Raw genomic sequence first — 25,443 nt, 5'->3', positions numbered from 1 at the left:
AACTTCGAATCGCCATTTTAGGTCTTCTCGCGGCCTCCCGCCCTCGCGTCACTTCCGGTGTCACCTGTGTGGTTACAGGGAGCCGTAAACAGGTGTGCAAACTTCTGGAGATCTGTCGGGATGCTGCAGAGCGGGGCGGCTGGAGGCCGTGGCTGTGCTCTGTGCCCACTGCTGGGCGTTCTATTCTTCCAGGGTAAGTGAGTCGGCGGCGGGCTCGGTCGCACTTCCGGCCGGGGGCTTAGGGAAGATGGTCGCTTTTCCGGTTCCGGTGGGGGGGTCTCAGGAAAGACCCTACTGCGCTTCTGGGAAGGAAGGAAGCGGGAGGGCGTGGGGAGGATGTTCTCTTCTCGTAATCACCACCCACTGAGGGGTGTCGGTAGCTTCTCCGTACTTTCCTGAGCCCCTGGCAGCTCGATCACTGTGCGTTGTATTGTGGTGATGGCACGGCTAGATAGAATCACGGAGGGCACTGGGTTTGGGGGCATCCGGTGTTGTCTTATGAGTTATCAGTGGTTGTTGACTCGGCTGTGGTTTTGTGGGCCGTATATCCTGATTAGGAAAGGACAATTCTAGTCTTCAGGAGTTCCAGTAATTTTGGGAAATAAAATGATGACTGTTGGTAATTTTTTTTTTTTTTTTGTAGGTGATTGTCAGGGCCTATGAAGTAAAACGTTTATGAGTCACAGAAAGGATGTGCTTTGATTTCATTGTAACAGAGATGCATGTGTTGAGGAAAAGCAACTGCTTTGGTATTTTAATAACAGTTTTTTTTTTAATACAAGGAAGGGAATATCAATTCTGTTAAGATTTTAATCTATTAACCGATACCAGAAGTATAGTATTCACACTATCACATAATCTTAAAATTTGGATAAGTTTTGCTTTCATGCAGTTTTCAAGTTGCATAAATTTCAGTCAACCTAATTACCTTCATTTAGGGTGCAGTTATTCCCTGGATTTGTGTGAGTGTGTGGGTGTGTGTCTTCCCCAGGAAATCATATGTTAGTAGAGCTAGCATAGGAGTGTATTGTTAACTTCATAAAATTTCCCTGTGGGTAATGGGAATTTCTGAAGGGGATCTTTGATGTAAAGGCTTCGGGTGTGCTAAGTCTCAGCAGGTAGGGCTAGGGAGTTGTAGTTTATTTGATGACTAGTATTTATGCTGCCAGTATACTCCCTGATCCCTCCCAGCTGCCTGTGTCATAACAGGTGTCCAGTTTTTCAGCTAAATTATTTTGCAATATACTATTTAGGCTGAACTCCTGTCACTCCAAATCATCCTAGTTTCCTCTCTCTGTCTGTCTGCCTGTCTGTCTCACACACACAGAGAAATGTTCAAATATTGTCCTACTGAAAAAAAATTCTAGAAATGGTGGGTGGTTTCACAAACCTGATGTCATTTCACATTGAAAAGAGTCCATCAGTTCAGCAACCAAATAATTCAAATGTTAAAAGTTGAGTCTATGATCTGTATGTATTTGTTGATTTATCTTTTGCCTAAAAAAACCCCCCAAAACCCCCAGCTTTATTGAGATATAGTTCACATGCCGAACAATTTACCCATTTAAAGTGTACCATTCAGGGAATTCCCTGGTGGTCCAGTGGTTAGGATTCCTTGCTTCCACTGCAGTGGGTCATGGTTTCGATCCCTGGTTGGGGAACTAAGATCCCTCATGATGGGATTTTATACATGGCACAGCACGGCCAAAAAAAAAAAAAAAAAAAAAAAGCGTACCATTCAATAGTTTTTAGTATATTCACAGTTGTGCAGTTATTATGACAATCAGTTTTAGAACATTTTCATCTTCCCAAAGAAACTCCATAGTCATTAACAGCCACTCCTCATTCTTCCCTCCCCCCTGCCCCTGGCAAGCACCAATTTACTTTTTATTGCTGGGGATTTGCCAAATCTGCACATTTCATAGAAATGGAATTGTACAATATGTGTTCTTTTGTGACTAGCTTTTTTCACTTAGCATGTTTTCAAGGTTCATCCATTTTTGACGGGGTCTTTTGAGTCTCTTAGGTAATAGACTTTGGTTTCATTCCAGTTTATTTGCCTTTCCTCTTCATATTTAGGACCTGTTAAATTATTAGCTTGTTTGAATTCTTCCTAAGTTATAAGTATGGTCCTGCTATATCAGTTGTCTAAGTATGTAAAACCAGTAGATTAACAAGCCTAGGGCTCTTACACTTTTCTCTTTTCCACTTGAGTGTGCAATTTTATGAATCAATTTGACAGATTTGTATTTTGGAAAATTGGGTGTATAAAATTGGGAGTTTTTGTCATTTTTTTCCACTTCTTCCATGTATAAAATTACTTATGGTTAAATGTGATTTTCTTGTTTTCTTCCCAGATTAAAAATTTTTTTAATATAATTATTTCTATAGTTGGCTGTTTTTACCTGGCAAGAATGCTTTTTCCCTCTGGGGAAGAGATAAATATCCATTAGCACATTAGGCCTAGGGTGAAAGTTTCTGAATGAATGTAACATTGGATTGATATTTTTTTCTTATTTTATTTTTTGAGTGGAAGAGGCACATTATTTTATATCCATTGATTTCAGAATACTATTAATTTCAATAAAACAGAGAAAAGTGCTTATAAGTGTACAGCTTAATGAATTTTCAGAAACTGAACACACCTGGGCAACTAGCACCCAAATCAGCATGTAGATTGTTACTGGCATTCCAGAAACTTTCCCTGTGCCTCCTTTCAGGCATTCTTCCTTCTCCTCCAGGGGGAACCAATATCCTGATGTATAGATTGGTAGTGTAGATTTGTTTAGTTCATCCATGGATGTTATGGTTACTTTTCTGTAACTATACATTTAAGACCTGCTTATCCAGTGTTTAGATTTCAGTGAAGTGACTTTACGTATTGATAACTTTGTGGCAAAATTATGTTCATGAATATGGAGTTTATATAAAGAAGGAAGAAGCTGCTAGTAGGTAGTTTGATTAAAGGTGTACTTGCTGTAATTCAGTAACCAAAATTTGCTCAGAACGTGTAATTTGTATGCTTATTTTATAAAAATTTTTGTTTTATAAAAGGAAACTCTTGGTTTGGTTCAGTTGAATAAGTATTACTGAGCATCCATAATGTGCTACGTTCTATTTCAATGAGCTTAGGGTCTATCAAAGAAGACAGACAAGTCAGCAGATAATTTTAAAACCTAGTACTAAGAGAGAAATGCACTAGAAACCATGGCATCACAGAGGAAGTGCCCTTAATCTGCCAAGAGGATACAGGGAAGACTTCCTGGAGGTGTCTCCAAAGTTAAATCTGAAAGAAGGATAAGAGTTAGTTAGAGAAAGGGAATGAGGAAAATTCCAGACATAGAGAAGAACATAAACAAGGCATGGAGGTAACTTTACAAGAAAATTTTCTGAAACTTACTTTGATTAGATTAACTTAAATCCCGTGTTGACACCAAATATATCTCTGTGGTCAGGAGAATGGTGTGCTGGAGCTACTTTCTACTGGCTCTCAAGAGCCAATCATGCACATGTCTTCCTAACTCAGCATTCAGAGACTTTTACCTTCATAGCTTGAAATTAGCCATGGTGGGAGTATTTGTACCACAGAAATTGTCAAACCTACATATTTGGATTTTCTATTTTTAGCTGTTCACCAGCACACCTCTGGATGTAATGATTAGTTTAGGCCAATCTGAGTCACCTTCCAGAGCTGGGAGTAGGGTCTAGTTATTCTTGGTTTGCTCCTCTCTCACTAGATCCATTCACTTCTCTGTTTTACCTACTCCCTGGAAAGCTGACCTATAAACCACATCATCGAGGCTCCCATCCTCTGGGTTCCAGTTAGGTTTGGTCAGTGGGAGGCATTGGCAGGAGATTGGAGGGCAGGAGGAGAAAGACATTTTTCTTCCCTGCTCCCTCCCTGTCATGGTGCCATGGTTGATAGTGGCTGTGTTCCTCTGTGGCTACAGCTTCTGTCAAATGGCCCACAGATCCACCTCTTACCAGGCTTCAGTAACACCATTTCCTCCCTTTGCCCCTTCAGGCGTGGAGTGGTAAAGGCTTTGTGCCTTTGTTGGCTTCCTTGATGCTGAGAAAAGTCCATTTGAAAAGTGACCCATACGCTCTTCAAAGTTTTAGCTGATTTTGCCTTCTGTTTCCTGCCTGGACCCTGACAGAGGCCTCTACTCCCAAGCTCATGGGCTATGTAGGAAAGGGTGGATATCTAAAGAAAATCTGGATATTGTTAGGAAAGGAGATGAGGGGAATGGATATTGAGCTGGTAACAAACAAGAGTTCACTACCTTCAGTTTGGATTCCTGGGGTGGTGATAGTCAAGTGGGTATATCCAGTAATATTTGGACACTCAGAGACAGGTCATGGCTAGCAACATAGTTTGGGGAATCATTAGCCTATTAGTGGTTGTGAAATCTATAAAAGTGGGTAGGATTGTCCAAAGAGAACATGTTGAAAGAAGGACCATAGGCTCAGGGTGGAACTCTGAGGAACACCAGTGTTTAAGGGATGGGTAGGAAAGGAGGAGCCTTAGAAAGAGATTTGATAGAAACTATCAGAGATGTCGAGTGTGTGCGTGTGTGTGTATGTAACACAATCAGTGTGGAGAGTTGGTTGGAGGGAGACTAATGAGATTCTGATTTATAACTCTAATCCATAGTTCTTTTTTGCTATAAACCAGGGTTGGCAAACTTTTGTAAAGGGCCAGATAATATTTTAGGCTTTGTGGGCCACATGATCTCTGTTGCAAGTATTCAACTTTGCTGGAGTAGCACAAAAGGAGCCCTAGACAATACATAAATGAATAAAGTTGGCTGTGTTCTAATAAAACTTTATTTATAAAAAGATGTTGTGGGCTAGATTTGGCCCATGGTCCATAGTTTGCCCATCCCTGCCCTAAATCAACTGCCCCCTTGACATTATCCCTTGGATATCTCAAAGGCACCTTAAACTTATCCAAAATCAAACTCATGTTCTTCCCTGCCAAGCCTGGTACTTTTCTAGTCCTTCCTGTGTCAGTGAAAGGTATCATCCAGGCCAGAAATATGGGAGTCATCCTCAATGCCTCTCTTTCCCAAACATTCCACATATGATCTAAAACCAGTTCTTGCTGATTTTACCTTGTATTTTTGTCTTCCTAGTTCTCTCCATGTCCACTGCCACCAACTTAGTTCAATCTCCCCTTATTTCTCACTTGACTATTGTAGTAGCTTCCTAAGTAATCTCTTTATATATACTCTTAGTGCCTCCTAATCATCTTCCCTAGAGTGAGGTTTTAAAAATGCAAACTTCTTCATGCCCCTTCTCACTCAGTCCCTTACTTAAGTATTTTCCATGGCTTCCCATTACTCTAAGAATAAGGACCCAAATCTCTAAGGTCCTGCCTGATCTAGTTTCTGCTTACCTCCTAGCCATGTCTCAGTCTTCTCTCTCATGCTCTTTGTGTTGCTGCCATTCTGCCTTTTTTTCAGTTCCTTGACTGACTGTGCTCCTTCCTGACACAGGACCTTTGCATATGCAGTATCCTCTGCCCGGAATGCTCGCCCTCTCCTCACCTTGTTATCCTTCCTTCAGAACTCAACTCAAAAGTAACTTTTTTCAGGCAAGCTTTCATTAACCACTCCCTGCTCCCCTATCATAACTGGTACAGTTCTCATAACCACTCTGTCTTTTCTTCACAGTGCTTATCAGAGTTTGTAATTATACATTTGTCTTTATGATTGTTTGATTAGTGTATTGAACTTCTGCTGCATTTTAAGCTCCAAAACAGGGAGTGTATGTATTTTGCTCACATTTAATCCTGAACTTAGAGGGTGGCACAAAACAGACACTCAATAAATCTTTGTTTGAAGAATGAGTGAATGAATGAGTGTATCATCCTGGAAGCCTTGAGACAGAGAAGGTCAAGGAGCAAACAGTTACTGCTGCAGAGGGATCCAGTAAAATCAGGAGAGAAAACTGCCTATTGGAGTTTTTGTCCCTTGGATTTTGCTGTTTTAAGACAATAATGCCTTTTACTAGAAGTGGTAGTGGAGTCCAAATTGTGCTGTAGGTGTCCAGAAGTGGATGGGAAGGGAGGAAAGGGAGATATCAGATATAAACAACTCTGTCACAAACTTGGCTTAGGATAGAGAGGGCAGTAGTTGGTAATGAGTAGGATTACAGGGTTAAGGAAAATTTGTTATTGTTTTGTTTTATTGTTATATATTTGTTTTTACAGATGGGAGAGAATTCTGTGTATTTAGAGGCTGAGGGGAGAAAGCCCCTCTTGAAAGGGAAATGTTGAAGATAATAGAGAGGGTTTTTTTTTTCTTCTTTCTTCCTGGAAGGGAGGGATCCAGGCAGAGAAGAAGGGCTTGACCTTGCATAGAAAAAGGGACACCACATCCTTTCAGATTGGAGGTAAGAATGGGTGCAGATGCAGGAAAATATGTGACTAAGCAGTTTGTATGGCTTCAAGTTTCTTGAAGAAGAGAGACATTTTCTTCTGAGGTTGCACAGAGGATAAAAGAGAATGGCAAAGTTTGAGGAGTCAGAAAGAGGAGATGACCAAGGCTGGTTAAAGAGTCATCATGCCTCATTAAGGACTTAGCTGTGGATGGAACTGATGAATTTCTTATGGTAACTATCGGTGCAGTGGTGTGATTTTTCTCCTTCAGCGCACACCAGCCACAGTCTAGAAGTGGTCATCTAGGGCTGAGCTTTTCCTGATTCAGTGCAATGGAAAGGTATGTGTCTGGGGGATTTAAGAATGTTGAAAATACTGTAAGAATGGGGATAGGAAGAGAGTGGGTGACTAATAAGCACACTTTGTTCCTACATGAGAACTTTTGGTGACCTGTCCACCTCTTTTTCTTGGTCTCTCTCTGCCTTCTCCCTTCCCTCTGACTTTTGCTCTTAAGGTACTTCCTTTAATTTAATGGAGGAAATTGTCTTTACAAATTGAGTGCAAGCAATGGTCTGTGTGCTCAAGTAGCATTATGTACTAAATGTTATGTGAAAATTGAAAAATAGTAATAAACTGCATCAGAGAATTTGGGAAGGCATCACAAGGGGGGTGATATTTGAGATGGGTTTTGAAGGGCGTGAGTATTGGGGATGTGGTTACCAGGCAGCATTGGTAGGGATGGGGAGAAACTTCCAGATAAAGACATATCCAAAGAAAGTCACAGTGGCATGAAGGACATAGTAAATTTGGGAAATGGCAGGACATTCTGGGCATAGTGAAGGGGATGGGATGGGTAGGTGGGCAGAGTAGCAGAAGTTGGGGGCCAGATTGGCCCTATTTAGATTTTATGTTATAGCCCAGTAGAGAATTGCTGAAGGTTTTTGAATGTTTGTGCTGTTCATTTTAATGATAATAGTTAACATTTATTGAAAGTTTCGATTTCAGGTACTATGCTAAGCATTTTATGTGTTACCTTCTTTAATCTTATTAGATCCTCACAGTGACACAATGAAGTAGGTCTTTTAATTAATCCCACTTACCAAGTGAGGAAATTGAATCTTGAACAGGTTAGGTAACTATGATCAAGGTCTCACAGCCAGAAAGCAGTTGGGCTAGAACTCAAGTTCAGGTCTGTCTAATTCTAAATCTAAACTTTAAAGTCTCTTTGCTACACTTATGTTTTAGAATATATAAAGAGTATATACAGGATATATAAAGGATATATATCCTTGATATATAAAGGATATATATCCTTGATATATAAAGGATATATATCCTTGATATATAAAGGATATATAAAGAGTATGGGGAGTGTGAAGATTATCCATTCATTTCTGCCTTCCATTTTTTAGAGCTTTACCTTAAGTCATGAGTAAGGTGGGTCAGGAGTGAGGGCTTAGGAGAGAGTAGGGATTGAGGGATGAAGGCTTTCCAGGCAGAGGAACAGCATTTGCAAAGCCATAGGAGGAATAACAAGTTTAGCATGGCAAAGTCAGAGAGGATGTCTTGGATGAACCAGAGGTAGTCCTCATCTTTGGGATGGTCAGATTCTTAGTAGAGTTGTGAGCTCAGTCTTGGTCTCCTGCTTTTAAGAGAAATGTGAACAGCCTGGATTGTCTAGAGAGGAGCAAGAAACATGATTCAAAGCAGCAGAGGTAAAGGCAGTGGAAATGATGACTCATAAGTATGTCTCTGATAGGAAAGTTTGAGAGACTAAGGACAGAACTAACAACGTGTCAGTAACGCTGATGAAGCTATCTAACGTGCGTTGAGCACTTACTCTGGGTTAGGTAGGCTTCTTAGTGTGGTACACGTTTTAATTCATTTATTCTTCACAGTGACCTTCTGAGGTAAGTGTTATTATTATCATTCCTACCAGGATGAGAAACTGAAGAAATCAAGTAAACCTACGAAGGCCACAGAGTCAGCAAGTGATAGGGCTGGGATTTGCATCCTTTCTCAACCAGAGGGACTGCTGTTTTCCAGGATGGTGTGTGGGTTTGCTCTCTTCTGAAACCTTGCTGCTCTGTTTGCCTTTGGCCTGCCAGATGAATCATGGCTCATTGTAGTGGAGAAGGAAGCAGGAAAAACAAAGTGCTGGTGGCTTACTTTCCTAAAAAGTGGCTCCCTAATGGAAGAGAAATTTCTACCACTGTTCTCTGAAAGCAGAGGGAATGGTCAGAAGAAAGTGCTAACTCTTTTGGGGGAGATGGGATGTCAAAGTTGGATATACGAGGGGGCTTCCCTGGTTGCACAGTGGTTAAGAATCCGCCTGCCAGTGCAGGGGTCATGGGTTCGATCCCTGGTCTGGGAAGATCCCACATGCCGTGGAGCAACTAAGCCCGCAAGCTACAACTACTGAGCCTGTGCTCTAGAGCCTGTGAGCCACAACTACTGAGCCCACGTGCTACAACTACTGAAGCCCGTGTGCCTAGAGCCCATGCTCCACAACAAGAGAAGCCACCACAGGAAGCCCGCACACCACAACGGAGAGTAGCTCCCACTCGCCGCAACTAGAGAAAGCCCACGTGCAGCAACAAAGACCCAGTGCAGCCAAAAAGAAACAAATAAAATAAATAAACTTTTTAAAAAGTTGGATATGCGAGGTGGTTTTGGAAAGAGGAAGTCTCTAGAGAGTTTAAAAATGATATCTTATTTTTACATTTTAAAATGCATTAAATTGTAAATTTAATAAACTTTTTCCTCCCCATGATTTACTTTTAATGGATGAGTGATTCATTAACCAGCTTTAAGAAAGGGAAAAACAAAACAAAACTAGATAGAAACTTGGGGTAGATTTATAAAAATTATTTTTCCTTTGAAAAAAAATTCCTATTCTTGTTTTCTACTCCTATTTTGCTGGTGGATGAGGCAGTGATAGCTTCAGGTTACAGTCGTGCTGTTCTTGGGGTAAATCCCTCAGACCACAGCAACTGCCATATTCCTGGAGTATAAGTGTGTCAAGGGAGTGGGTGGTGTTGCCTTTTAGCCTTCTGTGGGCCGACCCGCTTGGTTGTAGTTAATTTAACCACAACTCTGTATTTGGAAAAAGTGCTGATGTGACCAGGTTTTAAATTTTTACCCTAACATTCATTCTATGATTTAATATCGTAAAATGACAAAAATACCACCCTTGATTAATGCAGATATCTGCTCCTTATCCTTTTGGGCCTGCCTGAGAAGATATTTATTGCTACGGCTTTCTGATGAGAGCCCTAAAAATGATAAATAGTGTTTCTAGGGCTTCCCTGGTGGTGCAGTGATTAAGAATCCACCTGCCAGTGCAGGGGACACGGGTTCGAGCCCTGGTCCAGGAAGATCCCACATGCTGTGGAGCAACTAAGCCTGTGTGCCACAACTACTGAAGCCCTTGTGCCTAGAGCCCGTGCTCCGCAACAAGAGAAGCCACCGCAGTGAGAGGCTCGTACACCACAACGAAGAGTAGCCCCCGCTCGCTGCAACTAGAGAAAGCCTGCACACAAAAACAAAGACCCAATGCAGCCAAAAATAAATAAATAAAATAAATTTAAAAATAGGGTTTCTATATTGTTCACTCACGTCTATATATTCCACCCATTGTACACATTTTAAATGTTTGGGCTTGCTTTGATTAGGTGTTTACATCGTCCTTTCCCTGGAGATTGAAGCAGATGCCCATGTCCGGGGTTATGTTGGAGAAAATATCAAGTTGAAATGCACCTTCAAGTCAACCTCATCTATCACTGACAAACTCACCATAGACTGGACATATCGACCTCCAAGCAGCAGTCGCACAGAATCAGTAAGTGTCTAATTTTAAGGATATTTCTTTGAGCCTTCTGTGGTCAACAGCTCTGGAATCCTTTTATTCTATGTCACAGGTACACCTTAGGCCTTCTCATCTTAAAATAGAAGATGAGCTTCTATCAAATAGAAGGAGATGAGCTTCTACCCTATATCACATTCATCTGGTCATGTAGGGCTTTTTCTTCTTCTGTGTAAGAATCTTGCAAATAAGCTATAGGAAAAAAAAGTCAGAAACTCAGAGGAAATGTGGTTTAGTTTTGTTTCTCCTTTGTTGTTTCTTTTTGCTTGGCTTCATAGCTTGAGTTTCAGATTTGTTGTACTAAAAAGGGTACCTCCAGGCTGTTGGACAGAGAAATTCTATAGGTCCCAGTCTTAGACATCCTTTTGCTCAAGGCTGCTCATTTTCTGTCATGTGAAGCTGTCTCAGTGGGTGTTTCTGTTTGTATATCGGTACTTGTAGATTTATCTTGGCATCTTCTCCCAGTGTATAAACATCTGCACTGATTTATACAGCTCCCTTTGAAGGAAATTATAGGGCACCTTATGCTGATGACAGATGCTGTTGATGACAGATGGTCTTGCAATATTAGAAGCAATATATTTTAATCACACAGATAAAACCCATTTATGGCTCAGATCCCATTGTGGATGTCTAATTGAATGCTATTAAAAAACCCTTTTTCTGTATGCTTCCAGCAATATTCTAGGTCAGGATACTTTTTATCAAGAATGTGAATATCAGAGTGGTATGTAAGATTGTATTTTTGAAAGTATCCTTGATTTGGTTATCCTGTTTCCTTCATTAGAAGTACTTTCTCTTTGATTTTAATGTACAAGCTTTGGATTTTGTTTTAGGAACCATTATGGAATGCCATGTAGCATCTCTCAGTAACTACAGTAGGTGTTCCAGTTGTCCTAGTGAAGGTGGCTCCAGTGAGCTAGGCTGTATTTGTGGTCCCTTTTTCTCCCTTCCTTCCTTTCTTCCTTCCTCCCTCCCTCCCTCCCTATTTCTTTCTTTCTTTCTTTCTCTCTCTCTCTCTCCCTCCCTTCCTTCCTTCCTTCCATCCTTCCTTCCTTTCTTTCTCTCTCTCTCTCTTTCTTTCTTTCTTTTTTTTCTGAGGTAAACTTTTATTTCTTGGCTGACAGGACTTGCAGACCCATGCTTCTCCCAGCACCTTTTATCCTGCCCAAGCAGCGGCAGCCTAGTCCAAAAGGTGCCATGGCCAAAGGGGTTGGGGAGTCACTTCCCATTCCAGGCTGGAGGAGTGGGGGGGGCTTGGGGATACTCCCCCACAAACCTTTGCCAGCAAGAGGCCATGAGTCACCCCAACCCCAAATCCTGCATTCCGGTAGGAGGTGGCAGTGCCTCCTTCCAGCTCTCCAAACCTGAGAGGGGCATGCATGACCAGACAGGGCAGGACACAGACCCCCAGCTCCAGTAATGGCAGTCCCCAACACCAGCCTCTGCCCGCAGGTCACAACCCCAGCCCCCATCCCAGGGCAGCAGAGGTCTCTCCTCCTCCTTGGTCCTCAGCGATGGATGGAGCCCTCCACACCAGGCAGAACAGAGGCAAAGACAGAAGCAGCGGCAGTGGCGGGGAAGGAGCAGGCACCGAGACTGGTGGCACCGGGGCCCAGGGCTCTCCCGAAGTCAGGGCAAGCTGTCTGTCCAGGCAGCTCTGGGGCTAGACACTAGGTGGGCGTAGTCGGCTGTGATACGGGTACTTGGACACCTTTCCGTCCTGATGCTAGCTGATACTTGTCTTTGGCTGCTGCTCGCTCCTTGGCATCAAAATACCAGACAGTGATGGCGGACCTGGTGGCGTGGGCTGGTTTCACCTCATGGGGGTTCTGCCGATCAGACCAGAAAATGAGCAGCCGGTCAAAGAGTGGCTCAATGTTGGCTACCACAGGACGGCCCTCAGGGAATATCTGCAGCAGGCCGCCATGCACCTTGACGTCCCAGTTCTGATTCAGGTAGTAGATGCAGGTGATGCAGCACCCATCGCCATGCGGATTGTCAACGTGGCTCACGTACCCCAACCCGTTACCTGGGTAACAGGCCACCATGGCCTTGGTGCGCCCATTGATGACGTAGCTGCCCAGCCTCCCAGCACAGTGGCGGATTACAGCATCCACGTGGGCCATGAGGGCACCAATGCTTCGGCAGCCTGGCTCATGGCCTTCCACCCAGGCGATCTGCTCCCCACGGAAGCTGCGTGGCAGGATAGCCCGCTGGCTTATCACGCAGGCGCCCGCCCCGCTTCAGGGCCTCCACCTCTGCCAGCACTCGGCCACCCAGTGCCGCCCCCAGGAAGCGGTCCTTGACGCAGATGCCATAGTACCGCATGCAGGGCACAATATAGCCCAGGGCCAGGCGCTCAGGTGCAGCGGGCAACACCTCCTCCCTCAGCCCGGCGCTGGCCTCACCTCTGCCACGGCTGCAGCCCTCCCCTTCTGCATCCGCCTCCTGGTTCTCCTGCCTGGCCCAGGGCCGCTTGCTGGGGGCGGGGGCATCCCCACCATCCTCTGCCCATTTCCGTTTGGGGGCCTCGGCCGGGCGCCCTGGGCTGCCAGTCGCTGGCACCCCTTGGTGACCAGTGCCGCAGCACCGTCACTCTGCAGCGGCCGCAGCTCGCCGCCATCCTGCCCACCGAAGCCCTCCCGCAGGGGGCTGGCTGTGGTGGAAGCAGCTGTGGCTCTGGGCGTCCCACTCCCCCCGAGGCCTCAGCAGGCGCTCCCGGACGGTGGTAGGAGGACAGCAGGGGACAGGGCAGGTAACTCTCCACCCCCATCCTGGCCCTGCTAGGCTCCAAGGGCTCTGACACCGAACCCGGCAACTGAGGGAGAGCCCGACTCAGGGGCTGCGGCTGGCGCAGGCTGTCCACGGCAGCAGGGTCTGCATCCCCCGGGCGTGGAGGGCGCGGCCCAGGCCCGTGGTGCCACCCTCCTCCCCCTCCTCCTTCTCCACTTGATGCAGCCGCGGGCCGGGGCGGCTGGGCCTGGCGTGGAGCAGGATGAGGCAGGGCAGGTGGCAGAGGCCTTTCTCGTGCCCTGGGGCTGCTTGCTGGTCCCCAAGTCCTCTGCTGTCCCTAGGGGCTTGGGAAAGGACCTGTCACGGTGGCGAGGTTTTTCCTCCGGCCCCGGGGGGCCACCGTTTGTGCCAACCACCCTGCGCAGCACAGCAGGCCATTCCCCGCCCCCCCACCTGCGACGCTCTCCCTCCCTCCCTCCCTTCCTTCCTTCCTCCCTTCCTTCCTCCCTTCCTTCCTCCCTTCCTTCCTTCCTCCCTTCCTTCTTTCCTTCCTCCCTCCCTCCCTCCCTCCCTCCCTTCCTTCCTCCCTCCCTCCCTTCTTTCCTTCCTTCCTTCCTTCCTCCCTCCCTCCCTTCCTTCCTTCCTTCCTTCCTCCCTTCTTTCCTTCCTTCCTCCCTCCCTCCCTCCCTTCCTTCCTTCCTTCCTTCTTTCCTTCCTCCCTCCCTCCCTCCCTTCCTTCCTCCCTCCCTCCCTTCTTTCCTTCCTTCCTCCCTCTCTCCCTTCCTTCCTTCCTTCCTTCCTCCCTCCCTCCCTCCCTTCTTTCCTTCCTTCCTTCTTTCCTTCCTCCCTCCCTTCTTTCTTTCCTTCCTTCCTCCCTCCCTCCCTTCTTTCCTTCCTTCCTTCCTCCCTCCCTCCCTTCTTTCCTTCCTTCCTCCCTCTCTCCCTTCCTTCCTTCCTTCCTTCCTCCCTCCCTCCCTCCCTTCTTTCCTTCCTTCCTTCTTTCCTTCCTCCCTCCCTTCTTTCTTTCCTTCCTTCCTCCCTCCCTCCCTTCTTTCCTTCCTTCCTTCCTTCCTCCCTCCCTTCTTTCCTCCCTCCCTCCTTCCTTCCTCCCTCCCTTCTTTCCTTCCTTCCTTCTTTCCTTCCTTCCTCCCTTCTTTCCTTCCTTCCTTCCTTCCTTCCTTCCTTCCTCCCTCCATCCCTCCCTTCCTCCCTCCCGCCCTTCCTTTCTTTCAACTTAAAAAAATTTTTTATATTGAAGCATAGTTGATTAACAATGTTGTGTTAGTTTCTGGTCCTTTTTTCTTTAGACTTAAAATAGGTCACTTTATTTTGAGTAGTCAGGAAACTATGGCTGGCTTCATATGGCTCTTCCTCCTTGGCCAAAAGTAGGACAGAACAAACAGTGGGGATCTTCGTGGGGCAGAAACCTTAAATGCAAACAGCAGTTCTCATATGGCGCTGTTCTCTGTGAGGCTAGTTGGGAAATCAGCAAACTCATCCAAGTTGGAATTAGTGGACCCTTAAAGTTGCATAACACTATGTTGCAGTTATGTGATCAGTCAGGATTCTGTCAAACTAACCAGTTAACAGGATTTGAGTATCACTAGCTTAACTTGAAACTCACAGGTCAGATTAATCTTGGAGATTCACAGCAGGCTTTGTTTTGTCAATAAGGAGTTTCAAACCCTTTTATACTGATGCTGATAATCAGAGATAGGTATTCTTTACCTCCCTCTTTGGAACATTCTACACATTTTATTATTTACTAATATCTGTATTTCCCACTAGATGGTAAATTCCATGAGAGCAGGGACTGTGCCTGATTGGCTCCCACTGTATCATTTTGCTTAATACAGTGCCTAAGGGCACATAGTAGGTGTGCAGTAAATATTTGTTGAATGAATGCATGAACAAATGAACCAAGAAGTGATTCAGCATCTTCTCTGGGAAGTTGCTTTTCAAAATTGGGCAATTCAGTGTTTGTAAGTGCCTGGGTTCTTAAGTGGGGAGGTACCAAGTAAGAAAAGAACTAGGAAAGGCTTGAATCTTGCATAAGAGAGAGAGAGAAAGATCATATTGTATTGTAGTGCTTGCCCAGCCTACCACCAAATATAATTAGGTGTTTTTGGTGATGAAGTATATGATTACCAATCTGAAGTAGTATTGTTTTAATTCAATGTATATTCATTGAATGCCAATCATGCATCTGACTTGAGGTTTTTATTAATTGCCAAGATAGATAACTTGAGAGAGGCTTATGTTACAGCCTCCTGGTGATCTTGAGAATAAACAAAAATCTCCCCTTTCCCACTTATTAGCTGTGTGCCTTCGAGTAACTCATTTAATTTCTTGTTTTTGTCCTTGTTTCCCTTTCTGCCTGCTCCATGTATGGTTCAGTGGTGTTGTGAAGCTCAAATGAGTAAATGTATAGAAGTAGTTTGCACACTATAAAGTACCATATGAATTAGATGCCGCTTTAGCATAGGGTTTCTCAGCTTTGGCACTGCTGGCATTTTGATACAGATAATTCTTTTTTGTGGGGGCTGTCCTCTGCTTTGTAGGATTTTCAGCAATATCCCTGGCCTCTACCCACTAGAAGCCAGTAGCACTCCTCCCAGTTGAGACAAACAAAATTATCTCCAGATATTGCCAAGTGTCTTGAGGGCAAAATTGCCCCTGGTTGAGAACTGCTACTTTAGGACTTTGGGGAGAATTTAAAAGGGGTTCAAGAATTAGGATCCCTGGATTCTTTCATCAGGCCTTTTTTTGGACAAGTTTTATTAGGCTGTCTTTTAATCTATAGGATGGAAGTGAACAAAACATAAAAAAAATTGTCCAACTTGGAAAACCCACTACACATTTGTATTTTATTTTGGACCTACTTAGCTTTACGTTTTCATTACATTTTCCAAATTAACTTTTTTCTCATGGTGTTGCTTTCTTAGATTTTTCATTATCAGTCTTTCCACTACCCAACCACAGTGGGCACTTTTCGGAATCGAATTTCCTGGGTTGGAGATGTATACAAAGGGGATGCGTCCATAAGCATAATCAACCCTACCATAAAGGACAATGGGACCTTCAGCTGTGCTGTGAAGAATCCCCCGGATGTGTACCATAATATTCCAGGGACAGAGCTAACAGTCACAGAAAGGGGTAAGCTAACTGCCACCAACCTTCTTCTGTAGTGAGTGCTCTCTGACTACTGTGGTGGTTTGTGGGGAGATCAGTGAGAAGCAAAACTACCTATCTTCGTAAGCCGGTTGGTCATTGGGACATTGTGCCATTTTGAATTGTCTGAGGATGAGTTTTTTTATCTTTATTTTTCAAACTGACTTTTTAAAAAAATATCGTCATAGTTTCTCCATTATCCTTTTAAAATTTTAATTTCAGGTGACCAGAGGTCTTGTGGAATGTATGGCAAACCCCTGAATAAATGGAGGGTTGCTGTCTGTGTGAAATAGAAGTCATTCTGGTTTCCCTAGTATGTTCATACCCTCAGTTATGAGACTGTGTTCTTGCCTGTTTCTTGAAAGGGTACCTCCTCTAAAGATGGAGGCAGCACATTTCTTTTATGTTGCAAAGAGCAACTGTTTCCTTTTAGTGTGAAACATGAGGAGAGTGGGTTAAGGGTTGACCTTTTTTTCTACACTATTCCCTGGTGACTGTTGAGTGGTCATTCTAGTCCTTATTTGAATTTGAGCCAAAGACTTAGAGATTCAGAAATGACAAGGTATCTATGGTTCATTATAGATACCTTGTCATTTCTCAAGTCTTTCTGTATGTCTCTCTCTCTCTCCCTCCCCTTCCTCTTTCTTTTTTCTTTATTTTTTTAAGGCAACTCATAGGTTTCAAAGATATAGGAATGTTCATACTGCTGGTAGAAGTAGAAACTGGTATAGTTTTTCTGGAAGACAGTTTGGTAGTATAAATCAGATGCCTTAAAATTATATACCCTTTGATCCAGTAATTCAATTTAAAATTTATTTTTAAAAATAGAGCTAAATATTTATATACAAGGATGATCATCATTATATAACTCATAGATTCAAAGAATTGGAAATAATTTGAATATCCAGCAATAGAAGATTGATTCAATAAATTATTTAATATGGTAGAATACCATGCAGCCATTAAAAAAATCACACCTGGAAGGAATACTTTTGGAAAATATTTATAATATGGTATATAAAAAAGATGCTAGAAATACTATGTAAACTATGATCAATACTTCTGAACATGTACTCTCCTCCCTATACTCAGACTCATAGCCACATACTCCTAGAAAGAAGATTGAACGGGTAGATATTGACATATTGATCCTAGGGAGTGGGATTATGGGTAAATTTTAATTCTTCTTTGTCCTTTTATGTATTTTCTACTGTTTCTACAATGAATTTATGCCCTTTGTAACCAGAAGAAATACAAGAGCAAAAGTAAGACTATCGCATGTCAAAGGAAGCACTTTGCATGTCCCTCTCTTTGACCTCTTTTTCCTCCTCCAGGTTTTGGCATGATGCTGTCCTCCGTGGCCCTTCTTTCCATTCTTGTCTTCATTCCCTCAGCTGTGGTGGGTGTGCTGCTGCTAGTGAGAATGGGGAGGAAGGCTGCGGGGCTGAAGAAGAGGAGCAAGTCTGGCTCTAAGAAGTCATCTATTGAGGTTTCAGCTGAGTAAGTCCAGCTGCAGTCCTGAGCAATCAACCCTCTTCAGAGACCTGGTTTGTGGACAGTACCCAGGCTTCTGCGTCATGCCTTCCTTTCTTCCAGGCTGAATTTAGTTCTGCTGAAAGGGAAATGTGTGGATGTTAATTTGGAGAGAGAGATGGAGGGATTGATAGCATAGTCCTAGTCTATTTTTTTTTTTTGAAATGAGACTGTGTAGTGCTGTGGTTCTGAACATAAATTCTGAAGTGAATCTCTCATTCCTTCAAAATGGACAGGAAATTCCAACAAGTCAGTTATTTTCTCCTTTTCCTTGTTTTGGCACTGAGCTGATATCTCCTGACAGAAGTGCCTGAGCCGTGAGAGAGGCTTTAGAACAGCCAGGGAGAGCAAAACAGTTTAAATAAGTGAGAACTATTCTTGGTCAGCAGATGCTCGGAAGGGGCTAATTGGATTGTGGTTATCAAAAGCATTTGCCAGTGAGCAGGTGTGATCCAGTATTTTCCCTAAGAACAAATCCACTAAAAAAAAGGTAACAAAAGTCTACATAAAACCCTGTTGATTCTCCATTATCTATATCAGGGGCTCTTAACCTGGGGAGAGAAGTCTTACTTTGAGAGAGTCTAAAATCTTTGTGTGTGTGCGTGTGTGTGTGTGCATGTGTGTGTATGTGCACATTTATTTAATGAGAGTAAGAGTGCCCTTTACAAGGAATCTGTAGCCCCACAAAAAGGCACATGGTAAAAATACTAAAACGTCTATTTCGAAGCATGGTCTAACAAGATTCTTTGTGATCTAACCCTAAGTCACATTGTTTCTTGCCATTTCTTCTCATTTGCTCCACATTCCAAACTACAGTGAGCCGTTTCCTTCTCCAAACATACTATACTCATTTAGGCCTTTTTAAAAATTTTCAACATGCTTTCCTCTTACCTAGCATCCCCTCCCTCCTTCCCTTGTTTGCCTGGAAAACTCTTCCTTATCTTCCAAGACTCTGATGAAATGTCCGCTTCTCAAGAGTTTCCCTGACTCTTTCAGGGAAAACTGATCACTCCCTCCTTTTTGCTGCCACAGCGGTTTGACCTTAACTCTATGAAAACATTTACCACATTGTATTCTAACAAAATGAGCTTAAGGGACCATGTTTTATTTATGTCTTTATCCCCAGGCCAGCACAATGCCTCTGTCATGGTTGGTGCTCAGTACATTTCTAAATGAACGATTGTGACTGGCTCCTACTTATTGAGCACTTACTATGTGCCAAGCACTGTGGTACCTGTTTTACATGTGTTTATTTTGCATTTACTCCTAACCGTGACCCTTTAAGTGTAGCTGGTAATATCTGCATTTTGTAGATGAGGAAGTAAGTTCCTGGAGCTTAGAGTAATTTGCCCAGTCATCCTGCTAGTAAGTGGCAGAACTGAAATTTAAAAACAGACCTGTCTGACTTCAACACTTGTCCTCTTAACTGCTCTACCATACTGAGGATAGTGATTGTTCACATTTGGTTTGTCCTCTTTCTACAGCTCTGACCAGGAGAAGGATGACTGCATGGCAAAGCTTTGTGTCCGTTGTGCCGAGTGCCTGGTAAGTCCATGCCATTTCTTCTGTTCGCTGTTCATGCTTCATTTTCCTGCTTAATTAATGAAATCCTTCACCCTCAGAGGCAGCAGAGGATATGAAGATAGGTCTAAAGCAAAGCATGAGCCAAGGTCTTTCCCCAAAGCATTTTGGTCTCAGGGGACCCCCACCAATTCTAACCATTATTTTATTTTCTGTCTTACAGGCAGAGAGTGGTGTCCTTAGGTTAGGGAAGGGGATTGCATAGGCAGCCTCTGCTGACTGACAGGGAACATCCTGAAAGAGGAGTGTCCTATGCTGCTGAGGTCATACTAGGAGACCTGGCTGGACTGGCTGAACCTAAAACCCTAAATTGAACTTTTCTTCTGAGCCTCAGTTTTCGCCAGGGAATTTAGAGTGATATAAACTTTTTTTTTTTTTTTTTTTTTTTGCGGTACGTGGGCCTCTCACTGCTGTGGCCTCTCCCATTGCAGAGCACAGGCTCCGTATGCGCAGGCTCAGCGGCCATGGCTCACGGGCCCAGCCGCTCCGCGGCATGTGGGACCCTCCCGGACCGGGGCATGAACCGCGTCCCCTGCATCGGCAGATGGACTCACAACCACTGCGCCACCAGGGAAGCCCTAGAGTGGTATAAACTTTTAGGTGACTTGATGGCGTTTGTCAATAAGAAATACCCATGTTGGAAGGCTTGAGTTTTTATTTACATTTCAGAAAGCTGTCATCCCTTCTCCTTTGGGTGCTTGCTGTGACTGGTAGGCTTGTGTAGCTGTTCCAGGATCCTAGGAGGGAGAGAGACTCTCTGATGTGGTACTGTTGGAAACAGGTCAAAAGCAACTCATGATCTAATACAAAGCATACCTGTCATGTCAGGGTTTAAACTTGAGCCTTCTTTGTACTTACTGCCAAATTCAGCATTTGGCCGGATGACCGCAGCCCAATTACTCACCACAGTGTTCCTTTTTCTCTTTCTCTCACGTACTTGAGTATTATAGGTAAGATGAGAGAAAGGTTGATAGTGCCAGTGGATAGGATCTAATTCCAACCCTTTGGGATTTGAATATTTTGATAACAAAAAATATGCTAATGTCCTGAAACTAATACAACATTATTAATCAACTATACTCCGATATAAAATAAAAATTAAAAAACAAAGAAAAAAGAATCACTTTGCTGTACACCTGAAACTAACACAACATTGTTAATCAACTATACTCCAATATAAAAAAATTTTTTTAAAGTAAATAAAAAAACGAAATAAGCTAATGTTCATAAGATTATTGTCCACGTTTCAGATATTGATTTGTTCAACAGTTATTCTTCGAGCATGTATCTGACATGCCCTAGCTGTGATTTTAGGTACTTAGGAAACAACAGTGAACAAAACTGACAAAAATTCCTGCCCTCAGAAGAAATTACATTCTTTCCATTCCTGGAAAACTCTCATCGTCTGAGACACAGTTGAAATGTTACCTTCTCTTAAATTGGGGTACAAACAATAACAAACTAAATCTTTAAAAATTAGTAAAATATATAGTATGTCAGATTGTGTTTATTGCTGTAGAGGAAAAATAAAATAGGAAAGGGAGATAGAATGGCTGGATAAGGGAGTATGATACCAAATAGGATGGTTGGGGGAGTTCCCTGGAGGTCCAGTGGTTAGGACTCTGTGCTTTCACTGCTGGAGCCTGTGTTCAATCCCTGGTCCAGAAACTAAGATCCCACAAGGCACAAGGTGTGACCTAAATAAATAAATAAATAGGATGGTTGGGGACACCCTCACTGAAATGATATTTGAACAAACACCTAAAAGTAGAAGCAAGCGACATGGCTATCATGGAGGAACATTTCAGGCAGAGGAAGTGGTTGGTGCAAAGTCTCTGGGGAGAGGCCATGATTGGCATGTTCTAGGAGCAGCACAGAGGCCAGTGTGGCAGGAATGAAGTGAGCAAGGCAAAGAATAGTATTTCTTCAGAGAGATAATGTCGTATCTTATAGAACATTATAGTGATTGTAATCACCTAGAATTTTATTCTTTTCTTAAAATAAATTTATTTTATTTTATTTATTTTATTTTTGGCTGCGTTGGGTCTTTGTTGCTGTGCATGGGCTTTCTCTGGTTGAGGCGAGTGGGGGCTACTCTTTGTTGCGGTGCGCAGGCTTCTCATTGTGGTGGCTTCTCTTGTTGTGAAGCACAGCTCTAGGCGCGCGGGCTTCAGTAGTTGTGGTGCGCGGGCTTCAGTAGTTGTGGCACGTGGGTTCAGTAGTTGTGGCTCACCAGCTCTAGAGCGCAGGCTTAGTAGTTGTGGCACATGGGCTTAGTTGCTCCGCGGCATGTGGGATCTTCCCGGACCATGGCTCGAACCCATGTCCCCTGCCTTGGCAGGCAGATTCTTAACCATTGTGCCACCAGGGAAGCCCTAGAATTTTATTCTTAATGAAACAGAATCCACTGGAAGTTTTTGAGAAGAGAACACTTTGAACCGATGTATGTTTTAAAAGGATAATTCTGGCTTCTCTGTTGAAAACAGGTGGTGATGGACCGTGACAGAAACAGTGCAATTAAGAGGCTTTAGCAATAATGCAAGTAAGGGAAGAGGGTGATGATTTGGACCAAGGTGGTGGTGGTGGAGGTGGTGAGAAGCAGTTGTTTTCTGGTTATAGTTTGTAGGTAAAGCCAGAAGGACTGCTTGACGAGTTGCGTGTGTGTGTGAAAGAATGAGAGGAGTTAAGGATAAATCCAAGGTTCTTGACTTGAGCAACTGGTAGAACAGAGTCGCCACTTTCTAATATGTACAAGCCTGTGGGTGGAACAAGCTTTAGGGGAGCTGAGTTAGGATATATTAAATTTGAAATACTTATTACACATTCAGGTGGAGATGTGGAGTAAGCAATTGGTTATATGGGTGTGGAGTTCAGAAGAGAGGTCTAGAATGGAGATATAAATTTAGGAGTTATTAGTATATAGAGACTGGTAGAGATATTTCCACCAGGGAAATGAGAGTCGATAGAGAGGAACTCAAAGGACTGAGCCCTGGAGCTCTCCAAGGTTTATAGATGGGGGAGATGAGGAGAAATTATCAAAGGAGGCTGAGAAGGAATGTCCAGTGAGGTGGGAGGAAAACCTGGAGAGCTCTGTATCCTGGGAGCCAAATGCAGAAAGCGTTTCAAGGAAAAGAAAGTGATTAACTGTGTCAATTGTTCCTGAGTCAGGTCAAGTAAAATGAGAACTGAGACTTGATTACTGGATGATCTGGTAATGTGGAAGTCATTGGCGGCCTTGGCAAAAGCAGCTTCAGTGGAATAGTGGCGATGAAAGCCTGACCGAGGTAGGGTCAAGAAAGAATACAAAGAGACGTATTGGTGAGAGTGGGTATAAATGACACTTTCAAGGAGTTTTGCTGTGGAGGGATGGAGAGAAATAGGGCAATAGGTAGAGAGAGGTGTGTGTCAAGAGTTGCTCTTCTTTTCACGATGGGAGAAATTACAGTACATTTGTATGCTGATGGGAATGAGCCAGTAGAAAAGGAAAATTTGATGTTACAGGAGAAGGGGGAGGATTGCTGGAGTGACTTCAGGATCTAGTGCACCAGTGGAGATGTTGGCCTTAGATAAAAGCAGCGAGAATGTATCCATACGAAGAGTAAGGAAGGCCAAGTAGGTGGGCCCAGATGCAAGTGGGTGGGTAAATATGATGGGAGCTTGTGGAAGTTCCCTACTGACTGTTTCTCTGTTCCCAATGATGGGAGAAAATAAGGTCATCAGCTGAGAATGAAGTGAGCCGAAGGTGTTGGAGGTTTGGAGAAAGAGGGAAAGATATGAAAATAGTCATCTAGGAGAATAGGAGAATGAGTGGACTAGAGAAATGGGGTATGCCAGGTAGTACTAATGGCCTACTTGAGCTTAGAAGTAATGAATACAAGTTTGAACAATAAAGACAAGAATAAGAATAATAGTGATAGTAGTTCATCATGAATGAGTGCTTACAAATTGCCAGGCACAGTGATGGAAACTGAGGTTTAAAGAAGTTAAATAACTTTACTCAAGGTCACATAGCCAGCAAGGGGTGGAGCTGGGATTGGAACCCAGAGGTAGACTGACTCCTAGCCTAAACTCCTAGCTACAGTCTTGCACATTTTGCTACAGACAGGCATCTTTTCATGTGCGTTGAGGTTTTAAAAAATAGTCACCACGGAAAAGGGAACCCTTAGGGTTTCAAAGCAGAAATTAGCCCAATAGATACCAATTATAATGAGGTCCTATGATGCTTCTTGGGAATTTAGGTGGGTTGAGTCAGTGCCATTTCACTGTTTATGTCTCCCCTAGCCAAGTTCCATTTGGGGGACCCTAACGTGTGGTCTTTGCCTGAATTCGGACTGTGGCATTGTGCTTCATATACACACCACAACTACTGTTCTTTCCCCTCCAGGATTCGGACTATGAAGAGGCATATTGATGAAAGTCTGCATGATAGAAGAAGAGTCACCTAATAACAGAAAATATCCCATTCCACTGGCAGCTAAAGCCTCCTGGAGAAGTGGAGCTGGCTTGGACAGTAGTGATGGAGAATTCTGGAAGCCATCAGTGAAGACTTTAGGAGCTATTTATTTATTGAAGAAATGTTCTTTTTGTATTTATAAACTGTTCAAAAACTCTCAGAAGAAACTCATAACTACCCCTTTTAATAACTTATACTCTAATTGAATGCAGGAATTCTTTTCCTAAATAGAAAGATACTTTTTGTTTTGCCTTTGCTCTTGAATGTATTACATGTTTTCTTCCAATTTTTTGAGGGAGAATCCTAGATGTTGGCCACACTGCTGATGCCAAATATGTACATATATTTAATGAAATGGAGCTTGGAGCTTCCTGATGTGCTCCCAGGCAAAATGTTTGTCTGGGATAGCTATTCTTTATTTTTTGCTTCATGAACATTTTCAGCTGTGAGTTAGCATACAGCATATACTCGTTGGTTTAATTATCTCATCATCAATTGTGTTTGGGAGGCTTGGAGTGCATAACCCCAGTTTTTTTTTAGAGTTGGTAGGCTCGGGAGTCAGTGGTTTACTTTGACTGGGTTTTTAAAGTGTTAAAGTGCATTCAGTTTACAATTAAGGAAAGAAATGATGAGATAGAGGGATTCCTTTCTTTTGTCTTACTAGGTGCAATTTGTTATTTTACTTTCTTACAGCTGACTGATTTATGATTTCCTTCTTGACTTTTCAGATCAGAGGCAAGAAAAACTCTTCAGAAGGTTTTCAGTGGGGCTAAGTAGACTATTTTACCAGTAATTTGCAATGAAATCGTCTTTTAACCTATGCTGTTCTTCAAAAGTTGTTTGATTTCTAAAATGCAGAAAATATGAGCAAACTAATGTATTTACAAACTGTTTTTGCATAATATTTGAGATAAGGAAGTGAGGGTGTGAATAACCTATACTTCCTCCTTGTGTTCTCTTGATACCTTCTATTAGCTTCCTCCATTCTACTGCAGCAACATATTTCAAATTTTAATTTACATGGGATTTTCTATAAGCCATTAAGAAATATGTATGAGCAACAACTACTGAGCCTGTGCGCCACAACTACTGAGCCCGCCTAGAGCCCGTGCTCCACAATAAGAGAAGCCACCACATTGAGAAGCCCATGCACCGCAACAAAGAGTAGCCCCCACTCACTGCAACTAGAGAAAGCCCAGCAATGAAGACCCGACGCAGCCAAAAATAAAAATAAATTAAAAAAAAATATGTATGACATATCAGGAAGGGTTGACTGTGCAGTCCTCTGTAATAGAGGGATAGAGTTCACTTCTTAATTATGAGAGACAAAAATTATCCTCTCTTCCCATCTTTGATTTTTTAACAGGATAGCCCGTTTCCATGATTTTTTGCTAGGTGGCTCCGGAGGTTTCCATATTATAGCATAATACACTGTATGCTGTACAAAAATCACTTTTATATTTTTTTGCTAAGATCTATTTTTAAAAATTTGGGTTATCAGTTCTCATAGATTTGGCCTGGCCTCTTTTGTTAATCTAGTCCATCGATTAGAGAGTCTGATTAGTTAATAGATGTTATGATTTACCCCTGGTCATATAAAGAAGAAGAGGCAAAGGCAAGATTGGCGGTCTACATTTCCAGTGGTTAAATCTCACAGTCTTGGGCCACTTGTTAAGTATGTGAATGTCTAGGGCCAATCTAGTGAGACAATCTGACACCTCA

General features: G+C 43.1%; 1 protein-coding gene and 1 pseudogene across 2 annotated transcripts; one reads left to right on the top strand and one right to left on the bottom strand.

The window, feature by feature from the left end:
- Nucleotides 1-120: 120 nt before the first annotated feature.
- Nucleotides 121-23,730, top strand: MPZL3 (myelin protein zero like 3). Of its 2 annotated transcripts, none has more exons than XM_060105120.1 (6): nt 121-193; nt 10,093-10,223; nt 15,929-16,139; nt 17,489-17,654; nt 19,172-19,232; nt 23,653-23,730. In XM_060105120.1, the coding sequence occupies exons 1-6, from the start codon at nt 121-123 to the stop codon at nt 23,677-23,679; spliced, it is 669 nt and encodes a 222-aa protein (XP_059961103.1). In that variant the 3' UTR covers nt 23,680-23,730. The 2 variants fall into 2 exon arrangements, with proteins under 2 accessions (XP_059961103.1, XP_059961102.1); XM_060105119.1 differs by having other exon boundaries at nt 10,057-10,223.
- On the bottom strand, nt 11,921-14,435 carry LOC132493243 (prolyl hydroxylase EGLN2-like; annotated as a pseudogene).
- Nucleotides 23,731-25,443: the final 1,713 nt, after the last annotated feature.

Source organism: Mesoplodon densirostris, chromosome 7 (genome assembly GCF_025265405.1).
Source record: "Mesoplodon densirostris isolate mMesDen1 chromosome 7, mMesDen1 primary haplotype, whole genome shotgun sequence".
NCBI lineage: Eukaryota > Metazoa > Chordata > Mammalia > Artiodactyla > Ziphiidae > Mesoplodon > Mesoplodon densirostris.
The sequence above is the reverse complement of the archived record's forward strand: the minus strand, read 5'-3'. Positions and strand labels throughout refer to the sequence as shown.

Excerpts from the sequence above, each read along its gene's own strand:
- MPZL3 (XM_060105119.1), top strand. The coding sequence starts at position 121 with ATGCTGCAGAGCGGGGCGGCTGGAGGCCGTGGCTGTGCTCTGTGCCCA. Across the intron at positions 10,224-15,928 it reads GCAGCAGTCGCACAGAATCA|ATTTTTCATTATCAGTCTTT; the intron begins GTAAGTGTCTAA and ends TTGCTTTCTTAG. Across the intron at positions 19,233-23,652 it reads TCCGTTGTGCCGAGTGCCTG|GATTCGGACTATGAAGAGGC; the intron begins GTAAGTCCATGC and ends TTTCCCCTCCAG.